The sequence below is a fragment of the Microcebus murinus genome, chromosome 2 (genome assembly GCF_040939455.1).
Source record: "Microcebus murinus isolate Inina chromosome 2, M.murinus_Inina_mat1.0, whole genome shotgun sequence".
Classification (NCBI taxonomy): Eukaryota; Metazoa; Chordata; class Mammalia; order Primates; family Cheirogaleidae; genus Microcebus; species Microcebus murinus.
Genome location: NC_134105.1, coordinates 103,947,340 through 103,970,877, shown reverse-complemented (window position 1 = coordinate 103,970,877; position 23,538 = coordinate 103,947,340). Strand labels below are relative to the sequence as shown.

At 40.4% G+C, this 23,538-nt stretch overlaps 2 protein-coding genes and 1 non-coding gene across 13 annotated transcripts in view; 1 reads left to right on the top strand and 2 right to left on the bottom strand.

Annotated features, from left to right (window-relative positions):
• DAP3 (death associated protein 3) overlaps positions 1-11,258 on the bottom strand; it is a 37,604-nt gene extending 26,346 nt beyond the window's left edge. For 3 of the 5 annotated variants that reach the window (XM_076000210.1, XM_076000212.1, XM_076000214.1), the window contains exon 1: positions 11,011-11,132. In XM_076000210.1, the coding sequence (XP_075856325.1) occupies positions 11,011-11,046 (36 nt within the window). In that variant the 5' untranslated portion in view covers positions 11,047-11,132. Of the gene's footprint in view, positions 1-11,010 lie in introns of all 5 variants that reach the window. The other 2 variants (XM_076000211.1, XM_076000213.1) reach the window with 1 other exon arrangement.
• On the bottom strand, positions 5,145-5,310 carry LOC142869867 (small Cajal body-specific RNA 1). The gene has a single exon (XR_012918417.1).
• Positions 11,259-11,264: 6 nt separating the features above from the next.
• Positions 11,265-23,538, top strand: part of ASH1L (ASH1 like histone lysine methyltransferase) — a 208,151-nt gene continuing 195,877 nt past the window's right edge. For 3 of the 7 annotated variants that reach the window (XM_076000201.1, XM_076000202.1, XM_076000197.1), the window contains exons 1-2: positions 11,561-11,634; positions 12,116-12,252. The gene's annotated coding sequence lies outside the window, so the exon portion shown is untranslated. Of the gene's footprint in view, positions 11,358-11,560; positions 11,635-12,115; positions 12,253-19,888; positions 19,981-23,538 lie in introns of those variants that run through there. The other 4 variants (XM_076000203.1, XM_076000200.1, XM_076000199.1 and 1 more) reach the window with 3 other exon arrangements.

The following is a 23,538-nucleotide window of genomic DNA, read 5'->3' as shown; positions in this document are numbered from 1 at the left end:
AGGTGTGATCTATCCTTTCCCTGATTTTAGATACTGTTTCCAAGAGTGACTATTTTGTAACTCCATCACACCATTGTTTCATGCTAAGAACACATCACCAGTCCTTTAAAAAATATACTGCGATAAGATAAAATGACCTTTCATAAAAAAAATAAAAAATGTACTGCTATATATCAAAATCTCATCAATCGTTTTGGTCAAAATTGTCAAGATGATCTCAAACTTTATATGGAAGTACAATATACCTAGAATAGCCCTAACAATCTTGAAAAAAAACTAAGTTGGGGGGCTCACACATTTGATTTCAAAACTTACTACAAAGGTACAGTAATCAAGATAGTATAGTACTGGCATACATCTATAGATCATATATGTCTAAACTATATGTCTATGGATCAATGGAATGAGATGAAAGTCCAGAAATAAACTCTTACATCGTGGTCAATTGACTTTCAACATGAATGTCAAGACAATTCAGTAAACGGTCTTTTCAACAAATGGTGCTGGTATGAAGCAGAGTCCTACAGAAGAATAAATACAAAACAAAAAAGAAAGGGAAAAAAACAAATGGTGCTGGGACAATTGGATATTCACGTGCAAAAGAATGCAAATGGACCCCTCATTCATGCCATACACAAAAATGAACTCAAAATAGATCATAGATCTAAATATAAGAGCTAAAACTATAAACCTTTTAGAAGAAAATATAGGAATAAATCTTGATGACTTTGGGTTTTGCAATGGTTTTTAGATATATTCTCAAAAGCACAAATGATAGGCCGGGACCGGTGGCTCACGCCTGTAATCCTAGCACTCTGGGAGGCTGAGGTGGGTGGATGCTCAAGGTCAGGAGTTCAAAACCAGCCTGAGCAAGAGCGAGACCCTGTCTCTATTATAAATAGAAAGAAATTAATTGGCCAACTAATATATATAGAAAAAAATTAGCCGGGTATGGTGGCACATGCCTGTAGTCCCAGCTACTCGGGAGGCTGGGGCAGAAGGATTGCTTGAGTCCAGGAGTTTGAGGTTGCTGTGAGCTATGATGATGCCACGGCACTCTAGCCTGGGCAACAAAGCGAGACTCTGTCTCAAAAAAAGCACAAATGATAAAAGTAAAAAGTAGATATGTAGATTTTATCAAAATTAAAAACTTGTCAGGTGTGGTGGCTCAAGCCTGTAATCCCAGTGCTTTGGCAGGCTGAGGCAGGAGGATCACTTGAGCCTATGAGATTCAAACCAGTCTGGGCAAAACAGTGAGACCCCATCTCTAAAAAAAAAAAAAAAAAAAAAAAAAGGAGGCCGGTGTGGTGGCTCACGCCTGTAATCCTAGCATCAAAACCAGCCTGAGCGAGACCCGTCTCTACCAAAAATAGAAATAAATTAATTGACCAACTAAAATATATATACAAAAAATTAGCTGGGCATGGTGGCGCATGCCTGTAGTCCCAGCTATTCGGGAGGCTGAGGCAGTAGGATCACTGAGCCCCGGAGATTGAGGTTGCTGTGAGCCAGGCTGACACCACGGCACTCACTCTAGCCTGGGCAACAAAGTGAGACTCTGTCTCAAAAAAAAAAAAAAAAAAAAAAAAAAAGGAAAAATTAGCCGGGTGTGGTGCCATGTGCCTGTAGTCTCAGCTACTTGAGATGGAGGCAGAAGAGTTGCTTAAGCCCAGGAATTCAAAGTTGTAGTGAGCTATGATCATGCCACTACATTCCAGCCTGGGCAAAAGAGTAAGATCCTGTCTAAAAAATAAACCTCCCAAAACAAAAAGAGCAAAAAAACTTGTGCTTCAAAGGGTATCAAGAAACTGTTAAGTCAACTTTCAGCACACATACGTACTTAACAGTAGGAAAAAAAAAAAGACAACTTTCAGAATGGGAGAAAATATTTGCAAGTCACATATCAGATAAATAACTTATATCCATAAAAAATATATATAGAAATCTTACAACTTAGCAATAAAAAGACAACTCTATTCAAAAATTGGCAAAGGATTTCAACAGGTATTCAAATGTGTCCAAAATTTTCTTATAAATCATATAATTCATTAGTGGTTGCAAGAGGATGGGAGAGGGAGAAATGGGGAGTGACTACTGATGGATTCTTTTGGGGGTGATAAAAATGTTCTAAAAATAGTAGTAATAGCTGCACAACTCTGTGAATCTATTTTAAAGAAGGTGAATTTTATGGTATGTGAATGATATAACAAAGCTGTTATTTTAAAATGTTGCTTTTTAGCCATATTAAAAGAACACCAATAGTAGCAGCTAACACTCACTGATTAACATGTCAATGTGCTATGTGTACATTACATGTTTTATGCTATTTTATTGTCATAGCATCCTTTGAAGCACTGTTTTCAGCTATTGCTGCATAACAAAAATATCATAAAACTCAGTGGGTTAAAACAATAACTATTTATTATTGCTCACAAGCTTACAGCTTTAGGTTGGCTGGTCAGTTTGTTTGCTCTGGGCCAGGTTTGGCTATCTCTGTTGAACTGGTCTAGGCTGGCCTCACCTAGAATGATTGATTCTGTTCCACATTGTCATCCTCTAGCAGCATGAGCTGGACTTGTTTTCATAGTGGTGGCAAAGGCCCAAGAAAGTGGAAACATTTAAGGCTTCTAAAATCGGTACAGTAACACTTCTGTCACATTCTATCACAGCCCCTTCTAGGTCAACCCCAACAAGAGGTAGGAAGTAGAAATTACTTTTTATTTTTGGAGACAGAGTCTTGCTTTGTTGCCCAGGCTAGAGTGAGTGCCATGGCGTCAGCCTAGCTCACAGCAACCTCAAACTCTTGGGCTCAAGCGATCCTTCTGCCTCAGCCTCCCGAGTAGTTGGGACTACAAGCATGTGCCACCATGCCCGGCTAATTTTTTCTATATATATTAGTTGGCCAATTAATTTCTTTCTATTTATAGTAGAGACAGGTCTCACTCTTGCTCAGGCTGGTTTCAAACTCCTGACCTCGAGCAATCCACCTTCCTCGGCCTCCCAGAGTGCTAGGATTACAGGCGGGAGCCACCCGCGCCCGGCCTAGAAATTACTTCTTTATGAAAGGAGCTACAAAATCACAAATTTACTTACGTGGAAACCACTATATAAGTTTGGATGTAAACATTGCAAAGGAAAAACTGTTTCCTCTACTCCCAATACTTCTGACACCAAATGTGTGGGTTTTCTACACACAAAGCAATTTTCCAATTCTCTGTGGATACTAACTGGGTATTTTACAATTCAATTCAATTCTGATACTATTTACCTAAAGTTAGCTTTGGATTCCACAAATAAAGGGCTCAGTCCAACCAGACCCACCCCTCCACCCCATTTCAGATGCCAATCACAAGTCACAGGTCCTCAGCTTACTCATTGACTTGGAGACATTTTGGGGATACCCACAACCCCCTCTTCAAGTTCAGTAATTTGATAAAGTGACCCAGAGTACTTAGGGAAACATTTTACTTACATTTATTGGTTTATTATAAAGGATATTATAAAGCATACAAATGAACATCCAGATGAAAAGTTATACAGGGTGAGGTCCAACGGGGTCCTGAGTGCAGGAGCTTATGCTGCTATGGAATTCAAGGTGTGTTCTTGGCACATGGATGTATTCAACAACCCAGAAGCTCTCCAAATCCCATAGTTTAGATTTTTATGGAGGCTCTATCATGTAGGCATGACTGATTGTTAACTCAATCTCCAGCCCATTTCCCCTCCCTAGAGGATGGGTGATGGGGCTGAAAAATCCCAAGCTTCTAATCATGGCTTGGTCTTTCTGGTGACCAGCTCCCATCCTCAAGTTATCCAGAAGCCCATCAAGAAGAGTTGTCTCACTAAAACAAAAGATGTTTCTCTCAATCAGAAAATTCCAAGGGGTTTAGGAACTCTGTGTCAGGAAGACCACACAGTAAGACGAAATTTGTGTCAAAGACCAAATATTAGAACAAAAGATGCTCCTAGCATCCCTATCATTTAGGAAATTACAAGAGTTTTATTTTAGAAGCTCTGTGTTAGGAATCAGGGTCAGAGACCAAATATATATTTCTATGTCATACATAGTTATTGGACTTAAAAACCCACATTCTTCATCACTGAATTCTTCATTACGGATGTTTCCTCCTAGGCAACCTCAATCCCTCATTATGCAGCTATTTGTTGATTTTGATATTAGCTAAGAACAAATGAATTACTATAATTCATTTAAATAATTTTGAAATTTATTTCAGTTTGTTGACATTTTATTAATAAAAATTTTTATAAGTTTACAGTTTTTAACATTTACTTAATAAAGGTAATTAATGAGAACAAAAAGCTGTTTTGATAAATTTTTATTTTTTTTTAATTTTTATTTTTTGAGACAAGAGTCTTGCTTTGTTGCCCAGGCTAGAGTGAGTGCCATGGCATCAGCCTAGCTCACAGCAACCTCAAATTCTTGGGCTCAAGCAATCCTTCTGCCTCAGCTTCCCGAGTAGCTGGGAGTACAGGTATGCGCCACCATGCCCAGCTAATTTTTTCTATATATATTAGTTGGCCAATTAATTTCTATTTATAGTAGAGATAGCGTCTTGCTCTTGCTCAGGCTAGTTTTGAACTCCTGACCTTGAGCAATCTGCCCGCATTGGCCTCCCAGAGTGCTAGGATTATAGGCGTGAGCCACCGTGCCCAGCCTTGATAAAATTTTAAATCAGAAATTATGGCTAGGTGCAGTGTCTCATTCCTGTAATCCTAGCACTCTGGGAGGCCAAGGTGAGAGGATCACTTGAGGCCAGGAGTTTGAGACCAGCCTGAGCAACATAACTATAAAAAAAAAAATTTAGCTGCACATGGTGGTAAGCGCCTGTAGTCTTAGCTACTCTGGATGCTGAGGCAGGAGGATAGCTTCAGCCTAGAAGTACAAGGTTACAGTGAGCTATAATCGTGCCACTACACTCCAGCCTGGGTGACAAAGTAAGATCCTATCTCAAAAAACCAAAACTAAACTAAAAACAGTGGGTCCCCAGCCTCAGCAACATACCTCAATCTATTTTGGGAATGTTTGATAAATAATTTGTTTTCTCACATGAATACCTTTCACATAATCTCTACAGGAGAAAATGGCATTGTATTTTATTTTTATTTATTTTATTATTTTTTTCAATTGTGCCTTTGAGTTATAACTCAGAGTGTATCTTTACACACTGGGCTTAGAAGACTCATGGCTTTTGTTTTAATATTGCACTTCTTAAAAGGCTGTGTTTAACAAAGGCAGGAGTAGGGAACATCTGCTTTGACTTCCCCTTTCCTCTACCTCTTAAAGCACATTGGAAGAAACCTAGGGTTCCAAAAAACTCAAGTAACTAAGACAGCTAAAGCTAACATTTACTGAGCACTTTTTATGTACAGTCACTGTTCCAAGTGCTTTATGTGAATTAACTAATTTTTGTCTTCAAAATAATACTATAAAGTAGATACAGTCATGTGCCACATAATCTTATGGACCATAAGATTACAATACTAAATTTTTACCCTGCCCTTTCTATGTTTAGACATGTTTAGATACACAAATACCATTGTGCTACCACTGCCTATGGTATTAGCAAAAGTAACATGCTGTACAAATTTATAGCCTAGGAGTAATAGGCTATACCATATAGCCTAGGTGTGTAGTAGGCTATACCACCTACATTTGTGTAAGAACACTCTACCATGTTCGCACAAGTACAAAACTGCCTAAGGACAAATTTCTCAGAACAAATCCCTATCAGGTGACACATTACTGTACTATTAGCTCCCATTTATAGACAAGGAAACAAAGAGGCAATTATAGCAGAATGGTTAAAAGCGTGGGCTCTAGAATCTAACTGCTGGGATTTGAAATCTATCTCTTCCACTTAATAGTTGTGTGACCTTGAGCAGATACTTAAACTTTGTGTGTCTCATTTTTAAAATGGAGATAATGATAGTATCTAAATATAGGATTGTTGTTATAGGGATTAAATAACTTGTAAATATTAATTTATTACTACTACTAAGTCTCTATCCAAGTTTACATAGTTACCAAGTAGAAGAGCTGGACTTTGAATTCAGGCAGTCTGGGGTGTATATTTCTATTTTGCTAAAAGGCAATCATCTAAAGCATGATAAAAGTCTTGGTACAGGCATCCCAAATCTGAAATGCTCCAAGATCCAAAACTTTTGAGCACAGATGTAACACTCAAAGGAAATACTCATTGGAACATTTCAGATTTTAAAATTTGGGATGTTCAACCAGTAAACATAATGCAAACATTCCAAAATCTGAAAAAGATCCAAAATCCAAAGCATTTCTAGTCCCAAGCATTTGGATAAAGAATACTCAATCTGTAGCCAAACAAAAATCTCAAAGATCTTCTCTTGTTAAATAAAAAATTATTTATAAACGGTTATGCTTATATAGTATTTACCCATAACTTATCAATCCTGACCATATTCCAGTAAATTTTACCTTAAAAAATTATTTTAACATTTGAAACCTCATTTTATAAGTTTACATCAGACCAGGACCCCAATATGGCAGCAGCTGTACCAGTAAAGGAGAAGAAACTCACGGATGTCAAACTAGGTGAGCTGCCAAACTGGATATTAATGTGGGATTTCACCTCTAAAGGCACTGTTACAGCATTTCAAAGAGGTTACTATGGGTGGCTTCAATATGATTTCTATGGTTTCTGCAGCTCATGTGCTTTGCAGCTTCTGCCTTTCTTCCTTTTTTTTTTTTTTTTTTTAAAGAGACAGGGTCTCACTCTGTCACCCAGGTCGGAGTGCAGTGGCCCAGTCATAGCCCACTGCAGCCTTGAACTCCTGGGTTCAGTAAGCCTCCTGTCTCAGTCTCCCAAATAGCTTGGTGCCACCACACCTGGCTAATGTTTTTTATCTTTTTATTTTTTGTAGAGAAGGGGCCTCACTATGTTGACCAGGCTGGTCTGGAACCCCTGGCCTCAAGCAATCTTCCCACCTCAGTCTCCCAAAGTGCTGGGATTATAGGCATGAGCCACCGGGCCCAGCCAACTATTACCTTTCTTTAAAGAAATTCAAACATGAGCAGCCACAGGAGTGCCAGTGTGGAGGGTGTACACTCTACATTCCAGACTGCGACCTCCTTGATCTGGCAAATTGAGGACATTCGATCATTGGTGATCCTTTCATAGTCTTTTTTTTTGAGACAGGGTCTCACTTTGTTGCCCAGGTATGAGGGCAGTGGCTCATCATTGCTCACTGCAACCTCACACTTCTAGGCTCAAGCAATCTTCCTGCTTCAGCTTCCCGAGTAGCTGGGACTACGGGCGAGTACCACCAAATCCTGCTAATCTTTCTATTTTTTTGTAGAGAGGCTGTCTCACTATGTTGCTCAGGCTAGTCTTGAACTTCTAACCTTAAGCAATCCTCGTGCCTTGGCCTCCCAAAGTGCTAAGATTATAGGGGTGAGCCTGGCCCCTTTCATATTTTACTTGAGCATTAATGCCCAATAATGAATGACTGGTGTGTGGGGAAAAAAGTTTATATTAAAGAGCCTTCCCTGTTTATATTGCATCTAGACGACTTCCCAGCAAGGAAGTATCATGAAATAAGTGTTTAATTACTTCTCTAGTGGAGAAATTCTGAGGGCAGCTCAGGTAAATTGCAATATAGTAATGTAAGGGTCTAGCTGTCTACTTACAGCTTAAGGACTGATGTCAGAAGAAGCAGAACAGCCGGGCGTGGTGGCTCACGCCTGTAATCCTAGCACTTTGGGAGGCTGAGGCGGGTGCACTGCTCAAGGTCAGGAGTTCGAAACCAGCCTGAGCGAGACCCCGTCTCTACCAAAAATAGAAATAAATTAATTGACCAACTAAAAATATATATAGAAAAAATTAGCTGGGCATGGTGTCGCATGCCTGTAGTCCCAGCTACTCGGGAGACTGAGGCAGTAGGATTGCTTGAGCCCAGGAGTTTGAGGTTGCTGTGAGCCAGGCTGACGCCACGGCACTCACTCTAGGCTGGGCAACAAAGTGAGACTCTGTCTCAAAAAAAAAAAAAAAAAAAAAAAAAAAAAAGAAGAAGCAGAACAGTAAGGAAATATTGGACATCTAGACAGCTTTGTTGAGTGTCTATCACTTTGCCTGAAGACAATATTGAGTTAAACCACACCCTCAAGGCCAGGCGCCGTAGCTTAAGCCTGTAATCCTAGCACTCTGGAAGGACTGCTCAAGGTCAGGAGTTCGAAACCAGCCTGAGTAAGAATGAGATCCTGTCTCTACTAAAAATAGAAAGAAATTAATTGGCCAACTAAAATATATAGAAAAAGTTAGCTGGGCATGGTGGTGCATGCCTGTAGTCCCAGCTACTCCGGAAGCTAAGGCAGGAGGATCGCTTGAGCCCAGGAGTTTGAGGTTGCTGTGAGCTAGGCTGACTCCACGGCAGTCTAGCCTGGGCAACATAGTGAGACTTTGTCTCAAAAAATAAATAAAATAATTAATTAAAGCACAAAATCACAACCTAGGCAGACTACTTTGATTTGGCTGGCTGCTCATAGGTATTAGTTTCCTATTGCTACTATAACAAATTTATCACAAACTTACTGGTGTAAAACAACAAAAATTTATAATCTTATAGTTCTATAGTTCAGAAATCTGAAATCAAAGTGTCAGTGTCAGTAGAGTTGCATTTCTTTTTGGAGGCTCTTGGAGTCTCTTGTCTTTCCTCGCTTCTAGAGGCTGGATGGCTCATGGTCCCCTTTCATCTTCAAAATCTGCAATGGCTAGAGTTTTTCTTGCATTGCATTACTCTGGCACTCACTCTTCTGTGTCCCTCTTCCATCTTTTAAGGACTCTTGTAATTACAATGGGCCCAGCTGGACAATATAGGATAATTTCCTTATTTCAAGTCAGGTGATTAGCAACCTTAATTCCATTTGCATCTTTATTTCTCTCTTGTTATGTAACATAACATATTCATATTCACAGGTCCCAGGGATTAGGACATGGCCATCTTTGGGGAAACCAGTATTCTGTTTTTAATACCTGTGTTGGTTCAAATAATTCAGGGGTCATTCATTCAGTGAGGTCAGTTTATTGAGCACTTACTATATTTCAGTCTCTGGTAGGCTCTGGGGCATACACAAAAGAACAGAACACTATCTTATTTACCTACAGTTAGATAACAATTTATGAATTAGTATAGTTATTAAAAGCTACTTGAATGCAGAGACCATAAATAACTTTCTTCATATACTGGTGTAGTGAAATTCCATTAAAAGTACTTTCTCTTTGAAGCATAGGCAATCATGCTACTGATGAGAAATTTTAGTATGAAGGCAATGTGGTATAGTGAAAAAAGTTAGTTTTTTAAGACACAGGCAAACTACAGTCTAACGATCAAGTTACTAGACTTCTCTGGGCCTCGAGCTTCTCTTCTGTAAAATGGGGGTATGATTATTTATCTCAAAGTGTTATTTACTATAAAGATCAAACAAGAACTCATGTTCTCCTGGCACAGTAGTCCACAAATGTTATTTCTATTTCTTTTCTGATATTTTAAGACTCTAATATTCATTTCAATATTTCCATGACTTGCTTTGCACTAGACTGTGAAAGCATGTAAATAAAATGTTAGACATAGTCCCTGCCCTCAAATAAGACTGTTGGTAGCATAACATACTTGCATGCATGAAGCAAAAGATCTGTGTAAACTTAACTGGGCTCTATGAAAATATTGGGACTTGGTTAGGAAAAGTAAACATATAATGGGGTAATTAAGGCTGATTTCCTCTTTACCGTGAAAAAACAAAACAAGCAAATAAAACTCAATCCATATATTGTAAGGGGGAAATTTAGGACTGTCTACTTGAATTTTAGAGCTTGAATGGGCTTTTGAGATCAATCTAGTATGGCAATTTTCAAATTATTTCCTGGATCCCTAGGAGTCCACATATGTGACAGAAAGGGAAACCCAAGTAGATCCTTCCCCTAATTTATTCTGCTTTATCCTTTGGGTGAGAGTAAAAACTACTAGATTAAATAAACTTTGGAATTATCTGTGGATTCTAATACTCCATAGTTTTCCTGAATTGAATCATCAAATGTCAGGAAAGAGTTTCAAAAAACAAGTATTTAGTAGCCACAGGAATCTGATAGATCTAGATTTGCATTGTTTTGTTTTGGAAGGATAGAATACAAACTACCAATTACACCCACAAACCTTATCAACTACTGTAAATGATAACATAATAATATTCTGCACTTTCCCTATGCCTAGGAGCTAATTTTACTTTACATGTATTATTATTTCATACATTAACCCTGAAAGCATATTTGGAGTTGACTAATTTTTATGTACAGTTTTTGATAAAGAACTAAGAAAGGCCTGGCACGGTGGCTCACGCCTGTAATCCTAGCACTCTGGGAGGCCGAGCCGGGGATTGCTTGAGGTCAGGAGTTTGAAACCAGCCTGAGCAAGAGCGAGACGCCGTCTCTACTCTAAATAGAAAGAAATTAATTGGCCAATTAATATATATGTAGAAAAATTTAGCCAGGCATGGTGGCACATGCCTGTAGTCCCAGCTACTCGGGAGGCTGAGGCAGCAGGATTGCTTGAGCCCAGGAGTTTGAGGTTGCTGTGAACTAGGCTAAGGCCACGGCACTCACTCTAGCCTGGGCAACAAAACGAGACTCTGTCTCCAAAAAAAAAAGAACTAAGAAAAATAACTTGCTGAAGGACGTACAAGACATGGGAGACCGAATCTAGAACTGAATTAGAAATACATGGTTTCTTCATCTTCTAACATCAGGCTGCCCTAAAGAGGTTAAAGATGCATCTACCATCCCTGAAAAGTGCGTAAACGGCCAAAAATAATACTATCTCGTATGAAATTCACGAAATCTGAGCTGGGCTCACAACAAGAAGCAGACCCCCACGCTGGTTCTTCCGTGGGTCCCAGGCTGACAACTGAGATCCCGGAGGAAGCCCCTTAGGTAGGGCGCCAGTCCTGCTGGCCTCACTCCCTACCTCAGAGAGGCTCGGAGTACCACTGCTTTCCCGCATAGGTCCAAGCCCCGTGCAGGTCCATTTCCTCACCGTGAGTCGAGGACTAGTTCTCCTGACGTGAAGACCGGCAGACACTGACAGACGAAGACTTCCAGGCGCCCGTTCCGCGACTGCGAAGAAAGCTCGGGTGGTGCGGCAGGAAGAACTCAACGCGCAGCCGCCGCGGCCTCCAACCACCGGCCAGGAGAGGGGCGCGAGGCAGACCTGCTCGGCGCGGCCCGGCAGAGGACGAGGAGGGAGACTAGCCTCAGTCCCGTGGCGAGGAGCCTAGGGGGATAGGTTGTCCTACGTCTCTGCTTTCCACTCTGGTAATTACAGTCATAACAGCAAGCTCTATCCGCTTTTGCCTGTCCTTTTCTCCACCGCCCCTGCAGCCGAAGGGAATGGAACAGTCTCGCGGGGGGGATTGTGGGAGGCGCACGCGCGAGGAGGTGGAGGGTTGGGGGGGGGGCTGGTGGAGGAGGAGGCGGCGGCGGCGGCGGCGGCCGTGGCGGCGGTTGGTGGCCGTGGGGGCGGGGAACGGGGGGAGGAAAGAAGAGGAGGTGGAGGAGGAGGAGGAGGAGGCTCAGGCTCGCGCCGCTGAAGGTACGCGTGAGGGCCTATGCCCGAGCTGGTTTGACAGGGGCTGAGGGGGGGAGTGGGGACCGCGCGAGGAGGTGCCCCTGAGCAACAGCGTACGGGCTGGCTAGCTGGCGCGCGGGAGCTGGGCGGCCGAAGGTGGTGGTTGGTGGGAGCAGCGAACGACTAGCCCAGAAATCCTCATACGCGTGCGGACAGGCGTGCGCGCTCCGCGGCCAGAGTCGGGTGTGTGTGGGGGACAGTGGGGGAGTACGCGAAGAGGGAGGAGTGGGAGGTGGGGGGGCACGAGGCGCCCTTCGCTCCCTCCCTCCCGAGGAGCTGCCGCCGCCGCCGCCGCTCTGCCGCCGCTGCCGCTGCTCCCGCCGCCATTTTGGGTTCGCTTTGCGGAGGGGGAGACGATCCCCGTCTCGGTTGCGGGACCCGCCTCCCCTCAGTTTCCCCCTTTAGCCCTACACCTTTCCCTTCTCCTCTCTCGCATTTCCGCCAGTCCGCTTACCCGCTGGCCGCCTCCTGACAAGCGGGAGGGATCCGCCGTGGACCAAGGGAAGCGGAGGAGCCTGGCGGCCACCCCCTCTTCCCTACTTCCCTGCACTCTCATCGCTCTCGGCCTCGGCCTCTGACACGGTGAGTAGAACGGTTTGGGCAGGCCTTTAGGCCTAAGTACTCTCTCAGCGATTCAGTCCTTGGCTTCTGGGAGCTACTGTCATCTCCCGGACCTGGACCTTCGGGGGAACGGTGGTAAGATGGGGGAGGGGAGATTAGGGAAGGGGATCCTAAGCTTACCGGGAAGTCCCTCCAGGCGGGGGTGAAGGGGTGCCCCTGACAAGCGGACTCCTGGCTTGGGGGAGGGGGCTGGAAAGTAAGCTAGTGGAGGCGGAGTCGGCTGCGCCCCTGACAGATTAGTTTGTGTATGTAGGCATGATTGGAGCCTCCCCCATAGTCCAGTTTGTGTCCGTTTAGGGGGTAAGAGTGGTAAGGGAAATGGTCAGAGGGTAGTTTACCTGTATGACAAGGTCTGTGGTGTCCCTGACACATTGAACTGTATGTAGGAACAACAGAATGATTTCAGTGTTACAAGTTTAATAAATGTAACTGGTTAGTTTGTACATGGAAAGGCATGTTTTTGGTTTAGGAGACAGATGGTCTGTTGGTGTGTAGCGGCTGTGTTTGTGTGTGTATGCAAGGATGGAAAGTGTTCCGGAAGAGTTTGCTTGTATTTGTATAAGTGTAATGGAGTTCCCCTTGTAAGTTAGCTTATTTTTTAAATAAGTGTTGGGATGTTCCCTGCAGGTTGATACGTGTGTGTATTTTAGGGTTTGGGAGCATCTAGTTACTTGTTGGGAAAGAGCAGTAATGGTAGTATTCTATATAACATTTGTGTGTGGGATCAGGGAGGGGAGAAACTTGGCATAGACAGTTGTGGTCTTAAGAATCATTTGTGCCTTTGAATAGAATGAATTGTGTAAATGTGAAGGTCCTGAACATCTTTAACAATACTTGCTACAGGCTTTAAAGAATGGGTGGTCTTTTTTGTTGACATGGGTTTACATACACTTTGTAATGAGAATGCTCTTTCAGTTTCTTTGTGCTCTTAAATTTCTGTGAAAATGGTAGGATATTTTTTCACATGTTACAAAATAGGAAACTGAGGCATAAAGAGATAATTTTTCCAAGGTCACAAGTTAAATTGGTGACAAAGTTGGGACTATAACAAATATTTTGACTACCAATACAGTAGTATATTTGCCATACCATGGCATCTCAGGAGGTGTTTGTTGGCAAATCTGAGCATATTGGAGAGATAGGAGCACGTATTACTGGTTGGGTTATATTTGGAAGAGACCAACTGTGAGAGACACGTATGTGGAATGCATGTTGTCTTTGGCCAATGTGACCTGTAAAATGGATATCCAAAACTATATTATTTTGTGTCTGTGGAGAAAGCAGAGCATTTCTGACACTTTAGCTTGTTATGTTTGAGAGAGAAGGAATGCTTTCACAGCTTAACTTGTACCAGAGCAGCTGCATGGGTGCTGATGGCTTGACTTTAAATCTATTGGAGGAAGGATCCTTTTTCATTCATTCAACAAATATTTATTGACCTGCCTGTTCAATAAATGGTCCCTGCCTTGGAGTGAGAATAATCAAGAGTATTCCTGTAAATATCCTGGGTATATATGAAGGGAATTGTCTTAACAGTAGTGTGTATTAAGTTGAGTGAGGCAGATAAGTCAGCGTGGAATTAAAACCAGAAAACCTTCATTAAAAGTCTTTACAGATTGGAGGAAATTTAGGTCTTCCAGAGAGTTTAATATGGAAGGATACAAGAATATTTAAGAAGCTAACAGAGTGGCTGGTTTATGATAGATTGTGCATTCTTTGTCTTTTTTTTAGGGGCGTGCATTTATGAGTAAACTGTTTTTGGGATATGGGATTTGTTGATATAAGTATTTGTGGATATTGGAACTTCTTGGCTGGGCTGAAGGAATTCTTCGAAAGACTAATTTTATAGTAAAGATCCCCTCTATGAATATGAAGGAAGAATGCATTAACTAAGCCAACTTAACTGTATTCCTCTGGAAAGTGGAATGTTTCTTGATATGTTAGATTAATGGTTCTTGAAGTTTTTTTGGGTCACTTATCCTTCTGAGAATCTGATGAAAGACACTGGGCTCACACATTAGAAAATGAACATAAGCACAATCACATGATTTATGCATACAATTTCAGGAACTTGAACTGTAATGAAATAGAATCAATTTTTATTAGGTCTCATTTGAAAGCCTTTTTTTTTTTTTATAAGTTTTATTTAGGATGTGGAGATGTTTGTGTGAGTTTAAGGTGGAAGAGTCTATGATAGTATTTGAGCATGTTGATAGGAGAACTTTAGGATCCAGGTTTTTATTTATTCTTTTTATTCTTCCCAAACTTATTTCTGCAGTTAGTACATACTTCTGAGTTAGGTGATAAAGGAATATAATGTAACACAAGTATCTGTGGTTTTATTCTTTTTTTTAGTATCTTTTTATTCTCAAACTCTTGAGAAGTAGGCTCATTTTTTTCCAGTTTTGCATTGGGACTGAGGTAGTTCAAACCTAATTTCTTGGATTTTAGCTTAGTTGTAACAAACATTGAGTTAATCCTATGCAGGGGACACAATGATGAATAGTGGATAAATAATATATGGTTTCTGTCTTGGAAGAGATTCTAATCCATTTGAATCTATGAATTGTATGATGGGGGCTCTCAAAAGGACAAGGAGGAAAGCATATTCCTAGAAGTTAAGAGAGTTTTTGTCATTACTTATTCTTAGGAATGAGTATAAAGTGTTCACACTCTATGCAACTTTGTAGTTAAAAAATGTATTTTGGTAGCATCTGATATTTTTGAATAAAAGAACTATTGGTTTGGAAAGGAGGCAAGTTTTGTTTGTATTACTTGCATTGTTTTGGTATATATTTCTATAGTGACTTTACATAAAAAGATCTTAATGTCATTTTGGGGTATACATACATCTAGAAAACTCTTGTGGGGTAAAATCTAGTAGCTATTTGATAGGCTACCCATGAATCTAGTACTGGAAATTAAAAATTATTACTGCATTTTTAAAAGAGCAAAAAATTTAGAAAGGTGTTTTTTTGTTGTTTTTTTTTTGAGACAGAGTCTCACTCTGTTGCCCAGGCTAGAGTGAGTGCCGTGGCGTCAGTCTAGCTCACAGCAACCTCAAACTCCTGGGCTCAAGCGATCCTGCTGCCTCAGCCTCCCGAGTAGCTGGGACTACAGGCATGCGCCACCATGCCAGGCTCTAATTTTTTCTATATATATCTTAGTTGGCCAAATAATTTCTTTCTATTTATAGTAGAGATGGGGGTCTCGCTCTTGCTCAGGCTGGTTTCGAACTCCTGACCTTGAGCAATCCACTCGCCTCAGCCTCCCAGAGAGCTAGGATTACAGGCGTGAGCCACCGCGCCTGGCTAGAAAGGTGTTTTAAATAGGACAGATTATAGAATTCAGTAAGATAATGGAGAGATCTTACGAAAAGTGGTCTGATTGTCTCTTTTGTGTATTGGCATGGCCCCTGTATAAGAATGTTACATAAATTTATGAAAAGTTTAATATTTTCTCCAATTTTTAACGATTAGTAGGTTCATGGTAGGTTTTTTCCATATCATATATGCTATATATGTGTGTATAGTGTGTGTTTATATGTGTGTGTGTGTATATATGTACATGCATATGTATAGAGTCTCTTAATATGTGTCAGATACTTAACAATTTTTAAAAATGCTTGAGTAACCACAGAAAATGAATCAGTATCTTTCAGGGTCAGTGAAAAAGGATTTTCATGTCCTATTCTTGAGTTGTATTCTGAAATACACTACAGAACATAGCTTCCCAATATCTTGCTAGGTACTGTCTCTTTACAGTATTAGCAGTTCCACTTGAGGCTTTATTCTAAGTTTTCCTCCATGCCTTATTAATGGAGAATTGGCCACCTTCATTCCTGCCCAAGATGATCTGCCAGCACACAGTGGAGCAGTCTTACCATGTCTGTAAGATTGATGGAGTTGGTCTCCTTTAAAAATGACTATACTTTCAGGGATCATTTCTATAGTTTGTTAAAGTAATTTCATATTGTTGTTTGAATTATGTGTATTGGTATGAGTCTTTTAAAGGTAATATACAGCCTTACTGTAATCTCTTGTGCGATCTGCTTTGTGCTAGCATTTCTAGCAGCATGAGATATCTTAAACCTGGCTGCCAGATGAAAGGGAAATACAACTAGCTTATTTTTCTTTTGTTATGAGATGCTGCTAGTTTCTTTTATTATTTTCCTTAAAATTAGTTGTAGTATTTTATCCTTACATTCTTTTATAGGAAGAGGTTAGATTTTCTTGCATGTTGTTTGTCACAAATTGATAGTTAGTTAATAACTATCAATCTTATGTTGCATGTTTTAGAAATCACTTTTTCAGTGACTACCTCACTGGGAGTGTTACTGGTAGACTGTGATGTTGACCCAAAATAATTTAAAAATTAAGGCTTCAAGTGATGACAGAAATTTAACTAATAATCTTATTGCTATTTCAGAGTTGTAGCTTCTTCTTTGAATATCCAACTTTTTCATATTTGAAGAATCTATTAAATTTTACTTTTAGTATTACTTGATTATTTATTTCTAGAGCTGGGATCTCTCTATGTTACCTAGGTTGGACTCAAATTCCTGGGCTCAAGCCATCCTCCTATCTCAGCCTCCCCAAGCTGGGACTACAGGCATGTGCCACCATTCTTGGCTTTTCAGATGTTTGAAATATGCAGATTTCAAACATACACAGAAATAAAGAGAATAGTATAATGAGAGCGCTCGTGTACTCAACATCTAGCTTCAACAGATATCACACTATTTAGCATCTACTAGCCTCTGTCCTTTCTTCCCTGCTTATTTTGAAGTGTATCCTCCAGATGCTATATCATTTCATTTAATCATTAATACATACTTAAATGTATACATTCTTTTCACCCTTAAGTGAGGAATTATTTCTCCATACTTGGTTTACATAATCTTTTTTTTTTACATTTTTATTTTATTTCAAGATAATATGAAAGTATGAACATTTTGATTGCATTTTATATCTTTGCCTCTCCCTAGCAAGAGTTAGAGATATGCTCTTCCCCTCCACAATGCTCACCACATCCCTCAGATGTGGGTCCACCCCCCAACCCCCAATCCCTGTTAAACACCACCACCATTTGAGCACCATAGTGTTAATCAGTCAGTACCAATTTGATGGTGAACCTTTTTTTTTTTTTGGAGACAGAATCTTGCTCTGTTGTCCAGGCTGGAGTACAGTGGCCTTGATAAACTCACTGCAACCTCAAACTCCTGGGCTTCTCTTGCCTCAGCCTCCCGAGTTACTGGGGCTTACAGGTGTGTGCCATCACCCGGGGCTAATTTTTCTATATTTTTACAGACAGAGTCTCACTCTTGCTCAGGCTGGTCTTGAACTCCTGGCCTCAAGTGATCCTCCCACCTCGGCCTCCAAAGTACTAGAATTATAGGCATGAGCCACCACACCAGGCCAGTTCATATAACTTTTAAAGTATCAATGATAGTTGGAACTAAGCTACTTATACCGGCTACTTCTAATCTATGTATATTACTTGTCAGTAAGGAATTCCTTGTGCCATCTAAGAAGAAATGAGGTGAATAGAAATTCATATTCCTGCTTTATATGTTCACACTGAAAAATTTAGAATCGTTCTTAATGTTAGAAAAGCTTATCAGCTTTTCCCAAATGTACAAGAGAGAAATAAAATGTTTCTTTCTTATAGTTTGTATTTCTTTAGTCATAGTGAGTGATAAGATGCTAAAAACATTTTCTAGTTTTTAGTTTCTTTTGATTGTCTCATGGGATCTGGTCACTACAGAGAAATTAAATGGCTCTGGTGATGTTGAACAGGAGCTGAAATTGGTCTAAAACCAGCTTGCTATTTAAGAGAATGAAATGCACATTGTTTTGAACTTTGAAATTCTAATTGTGGGCATTCTTTGTGGACATTTGAAAATCCATACCATTGCTTATGTTGCATACCTAAATATGAACCATGTCACAGGTCATGAGTATCATGAGTAAAAACATTATCGAAAAAAAGTATATTTACTATTAAGTTATGCAGATGAATCAGACTATATAGATTTTAAGTGGTTTTAATAAAGTAGAATTTAGATACATATTCTTTCCTAATACAAAGGCTGATAATTACAGCTCAGATGAATGTGACTTCCATCAGTAGTGAAAGTTTCATCAACTTATCTTTTGTTATATTTTGTGTTATAGTCCCACAGTAAATACGTTATGAATCTGTGACTTAATCTTCTGGTCCTACATTTTGTTCAATCTGTTTTCCACACTTGATAACATACCACTTTTCTCATTGAAACAATTTTATTTGCCTAAAGACTGCAGGAGGAAAGTGTATTAGATTATAAAGTAGCTATATTATGACTTCTTAGTATAAATGACATTTTGAAATGTAGAGGAGACATTCCTTATACTGAAGTTTCTTAAATTCAGCACTGCTGAAAGTGAAAGCTCCAGAGTTTAAGTATTTGCTGACATAATCTTAACAGGGCTGAAGGGAGAGAATTTAAAAGATTGTCTTTGAAAGAAGAAACTGATAAGTCTGACATTTGAGAAAATGGGGAGGAGGCGCATGAATCAATCATGTATAATGATTACTGGGTAAACATTATTATAGTATAAAGGTCTTTGAAGGATATAAATCTCACATAAGTAGAGATTTCATTTAACACAGGTTGGAAAGTTAAAGTTTAGATCTGGGGTCCCCAGCTGCCCAGGCCACTCCCCGTTGCTCCCATCTCTGCCTCACCTTTACTCCCCCCACTCCCTACCCACCCCTGTCTGTCCATGGAAAAATTGTCTTCCATGAGACCTGTAACTGGTGCCAAAATGTTGGGGACTGCTGGTTTAGATGCAAAAAATCAAAGAAAAAAAAGAGCCATCACTTTTTAAACCACAATGAGTTAGAGATTTAAGTTAATTTTATTTGTGTGTATGTATTTAATTTTAAGAGGAAAAATGTCAACTGGAGAATAACAAGCCATTCATTTGTTTACTTATTTATTGTATATATTCGCTCATTCATCATTCAACCAACTAACACTTTTCCAGTGCTTCCTTCATACTTATTTCTGAGCTTTGGGTTAGGGAAAAAGACATACAATTTTGTCGCCTCAAAGGGTTCTGAGACTAGGACTGAGAGGAAGATGTTAACCAAAATATTACAATATATACTATGAAATACATTTTGTCCAAGTTGGAGAGGGGAGAAAGTTATTAAATCTGTGGGAAGAAAGGGTTAGGATGGCTTCCTACAAGTAGGAAGAGCCAAATTTTAAAGGATAAATGTGCGTTATTCAGTAAGGCTTAAAGAGGGTATCCTAGGTAGAGGGAGATCATCTGCAAGGTATGAAAATGAATGTAATATAGCAGGATGAGTTCACTGTAATTAGGTTTAGTTTTTTATTTTAATTAATGTAATTTTTTTTTTAGAGATAGGGTCTTGCTCTGTCACCCAGGCTGGAGTGCAGTAGCCCTATCATAGTTCCCTGCAGCCTTGAACTCCTTGGCTCAAGGAATCCTCTTGCCTCAGCCTCATGAGTAGCTAGGGTTATTGGTGTATGCCACCACACCCAGCTGTAATCCTTTCCTTCCTTTTCTTTCTTTTTTTTAAATAGAGATTTGTCCCTCTGTGTTGCCTAAGCTGATCTCCAACTCCTGGCCTCTAGCAATCCTCCTGCCTCGGCTTCCCAAAGTGCTGGGATTACAGGTATAAGCTATGGTGCCTGGCCCAAGTTTGTTTTAATTTGGATTAGTAAGTTTTCAGCCCATTCAATCTATGATTTCCTGTGTCGTCAGTGCTTTATAAGGTTGGCCTTTGTACTTAGTGACCATCTATCAAATAAAGATGAAAATATGTTCAACATACTTAGACAAAAAGTTATATTGTTACAATTAAAGGTAATTTCTAGCAAAGGTTAAAATCAAGAAAATATTTGGTTATGTTTTACTTAGCCATAAAATTTTCGCTAGAATATACCCCATTCAGCATTCTAGTTAATCAGGACTTGATTATGATAAGTATCTAGCCAAATCTAAATATGTGTAATTTTCTTAATAATGAACAAATCTCTCAACCTCCACATTGGTATATTTCCCCTCGATTTGTTGAAAATCCCAAATAATGATTAAGATCATGGACTCTGAAATCAGATTGATTAGGGTCAGATTCCAGTTTGCCAACTTATTGACTGTGTGATCTTGAGCAGAATACTTACAGTCTTTGGTTTTCCTTAGCAAGAAAATGATGGTGATGGTGATATAGTAATAATAATATTTATAGGATAGAGTTGGAGAATTATATGAGATAATATATGTAAAGTGCTTAGCATAATGTATCATATAGCAAGTGAGTACAACAGCGAATAAAATAGATAAAAATCACTGCCCTCATGGTGCTTATTTTCTAGTGAGATAAATATTAATAAATGGGAATTATTGCATTTTGATGATACATGTTATAAAGGAAACAAGGTAAAAGGATGTTGGATAGTTAGGAAAGTCCTCCAAGGCACTGATATTTGAGCAGAGACCTGAATGATATGAAGGAACCCACGCATCTATCTGGGGCATGAGCATAAACCCTAAGGCAGGAGTGAGTGCCTTTTGCTGTGTTCAAGAAATAGAAATGGGCTGAAACAGGAAATAAGGTGAGGAAGGATGCTAGGAGATAAGTAGAAGAGGTAGTCAGGGGTCAGATGATGTAGGGACTTAAAGACTTGCCTAGTGTCTAGTTTTTTATTCTAGGTTTGATAGGAAGCTGTTGGAAAGTTTTCAGCAGGTGTTTACCTGATTTGATTTAATACTTGATTTAATACATATACGTCAAGGCAAGAGTGTGCAACCAGGGTGACCACTTAAAAGGCTATTGTGATAGTTGAGGCAAGAGATGATTGTGGGGTTGAACCTAGGGTGTTACCAGGCAGGTGAATTTGGGATATATTCTGAAGGTAGTGGAGATGATAACTTGCTGATAGATTGGATGTGGGATCAAGATAAAAGAGGAGTCAAGGATGACTTCAGGCGGGGCACGGTGGCTCATGCCTGTAATCCTAGCACTCTGAGAGGCCAAGGTGGGAGGATCACTTGAGGTCAGGAGCTCAAGACCAGCCTTAGCAAGAGTGAGACCCGGTCTCTACTAAAAATAGAAAAAATTAGCCAGTCATGGTGGTGTGTGCCTGTAGTCCCAGCTACTCGGGAAGCTGAGACAGGAGGATTGCTTGAGCCCAGCAGTTTGAGGTTGCTGTGAGCCAGGCTGACACGGTGGCACTCTAGCCCGGCTGGGCAATAGAGCGAGACTGACTAAAAAAAAAAAAAGGGAAAATTAGGGGGGTGTGGTAGCACACACCTATATTCCCAGCTCCTTGGGAGGCTGAGGCAGGAGAATCACTGGAGCCCAGGAATTTGAGGTTACAGTGAGCTGTGATAATGCCACTGTACTCTAGCCCAGGTGACAGAGCAAGACTCTGTTTCCAAAAAAAAAAAAAGAAAGAAAGAAAGACTTCAGTGTTGCCTGACCAGTTGGATGCCATTTTCTGAGATGAAGAACACTGTTGGAGAAGCAAGTTACCGGGAATGCAGAAATGAATTTGGTTTGGATATATAGTCATCCTTTGGAATCTGTGGGGGATTGGTTCCCCCTCCCCCTCCCCCATATGACACCAAAATCTGTGGATGCCTCTATTTTATCCAGGTAGTACATTGGATAGTTAGTCCTTGGGATATCAATGGGTTATAAAAAAAATGGTGTAATATTTGCATATAATACTGTATACTTTAAATCATCTGTAGATTACTTATAATACCTTATACAGTGTAAATGCTATATAAATAATTGTTACACTGTATTGCTTAGGGAATAATAACAAGAAAAAAGGGCATGTATTCAGTACAGACACAATCATCCTTTTTTTTCTCTGCCAATTTTTTTTTTCCTTTTTAGAGACAGGTTCTTTTTCTGTCACCCAGACTAGAGTATAGTGGCTCAATCACAGCTCACTGCAACCTCCAACTCCCAGGATTAGGTGATCCTTCTCCTTCAGCCCCCACCCCAAGTAGCTGATACTACAGGCCCATGCCACTAAGCCTGGCTGATTTTAATTTTTTTGTAGAGATGGGGTCTTGCTTTATTGCCCAGGTTGGTCTTGAACTTCTGGGCTCAAGTGATCCTCCTACCTTGGCCACCCCACAAATATTTTTTTTTTTTTTGAGACAGAGTCTCACTTTGTTGCCCAAGCTAGAGTGAGTGCCGTGGTATCAGCCTAGCTCCAGCCTAGCTCACAGCAACCTCAAACTCTTGGGCTCAAGCAATCCTGCTGCCTCAGCCTCCCGAGTAGCTGGGACTACAGGCATGCGCCACCATGCCTGGCTAATTTTTTCTATATATATTAGTTGGTCAATTAATTTCTTTCTATTTATAGTAGAGATGGGTCTCGCTCTTACTCAGGCTGGTTTTGAACTCCTGACCTCGAGCAATCCTCCCGCCTTGGTCTCCCAGAGTGCTAGGATTACAGGCGTGAGCCACCATGCCCGGCCTCCCCCAAATATTTTTGATCCAAGATTGATTGAATCCATGGATGCAGAACCCATGGATACAAAGGTGGCAGAGTATACTGACTTTGAAATTTCTATTAAGTGTTTAAGGTTGAGATATTGAATAGGCAGTTGGATGTACGAATCTGATGTTTTTTTGAGGCAGAGTCTCGCTTTGTTGCCCAGGTTAGAGTGAGTGCTTTCGTGTCAGCTTAGCTGACAGCAACCTCAAACTGCTGGGTTCAAGCAATCCTGCCTCAGCCTCCTGAGTAGCTAGGACTACAGGTGGGAGCCACCACCCCTGGCTAATTTTTTGTTTGTTTGTTTCTATTTTTAGTAGAGACGGGGTCTCACTTTTGCTCAAGCTGGTCTTGAACTCCTGACCTCCCGCCTCGACCTCCCAGAGTACTAGGATTATAGACGTGAGCTACCACACCTGGCCCAAATCTGGTTTTTTGTTTGTTTGTTTGTTTTGTAAGAGGCAGGGTCTTGCTCTGTGGCCCAGGTTGGAGAACAGTGGTATAATTATAGCTCACAGCAACCTCAGATTCCTGGGCTCACTTGATCTTCCTGCCTCAGCCTCCCAAATAGGTGGGACAACAGGTTGCAGCCACTGTGCCCACTATGTACATCTTGAATGTACAAGTCTCGAGGTCAGGGCAAATATAAATTTGGAGTTGATCAGTATAATGATGTTATTTTTAGAGCCGAGGCACTTGATTATCAAGAGAGTGAG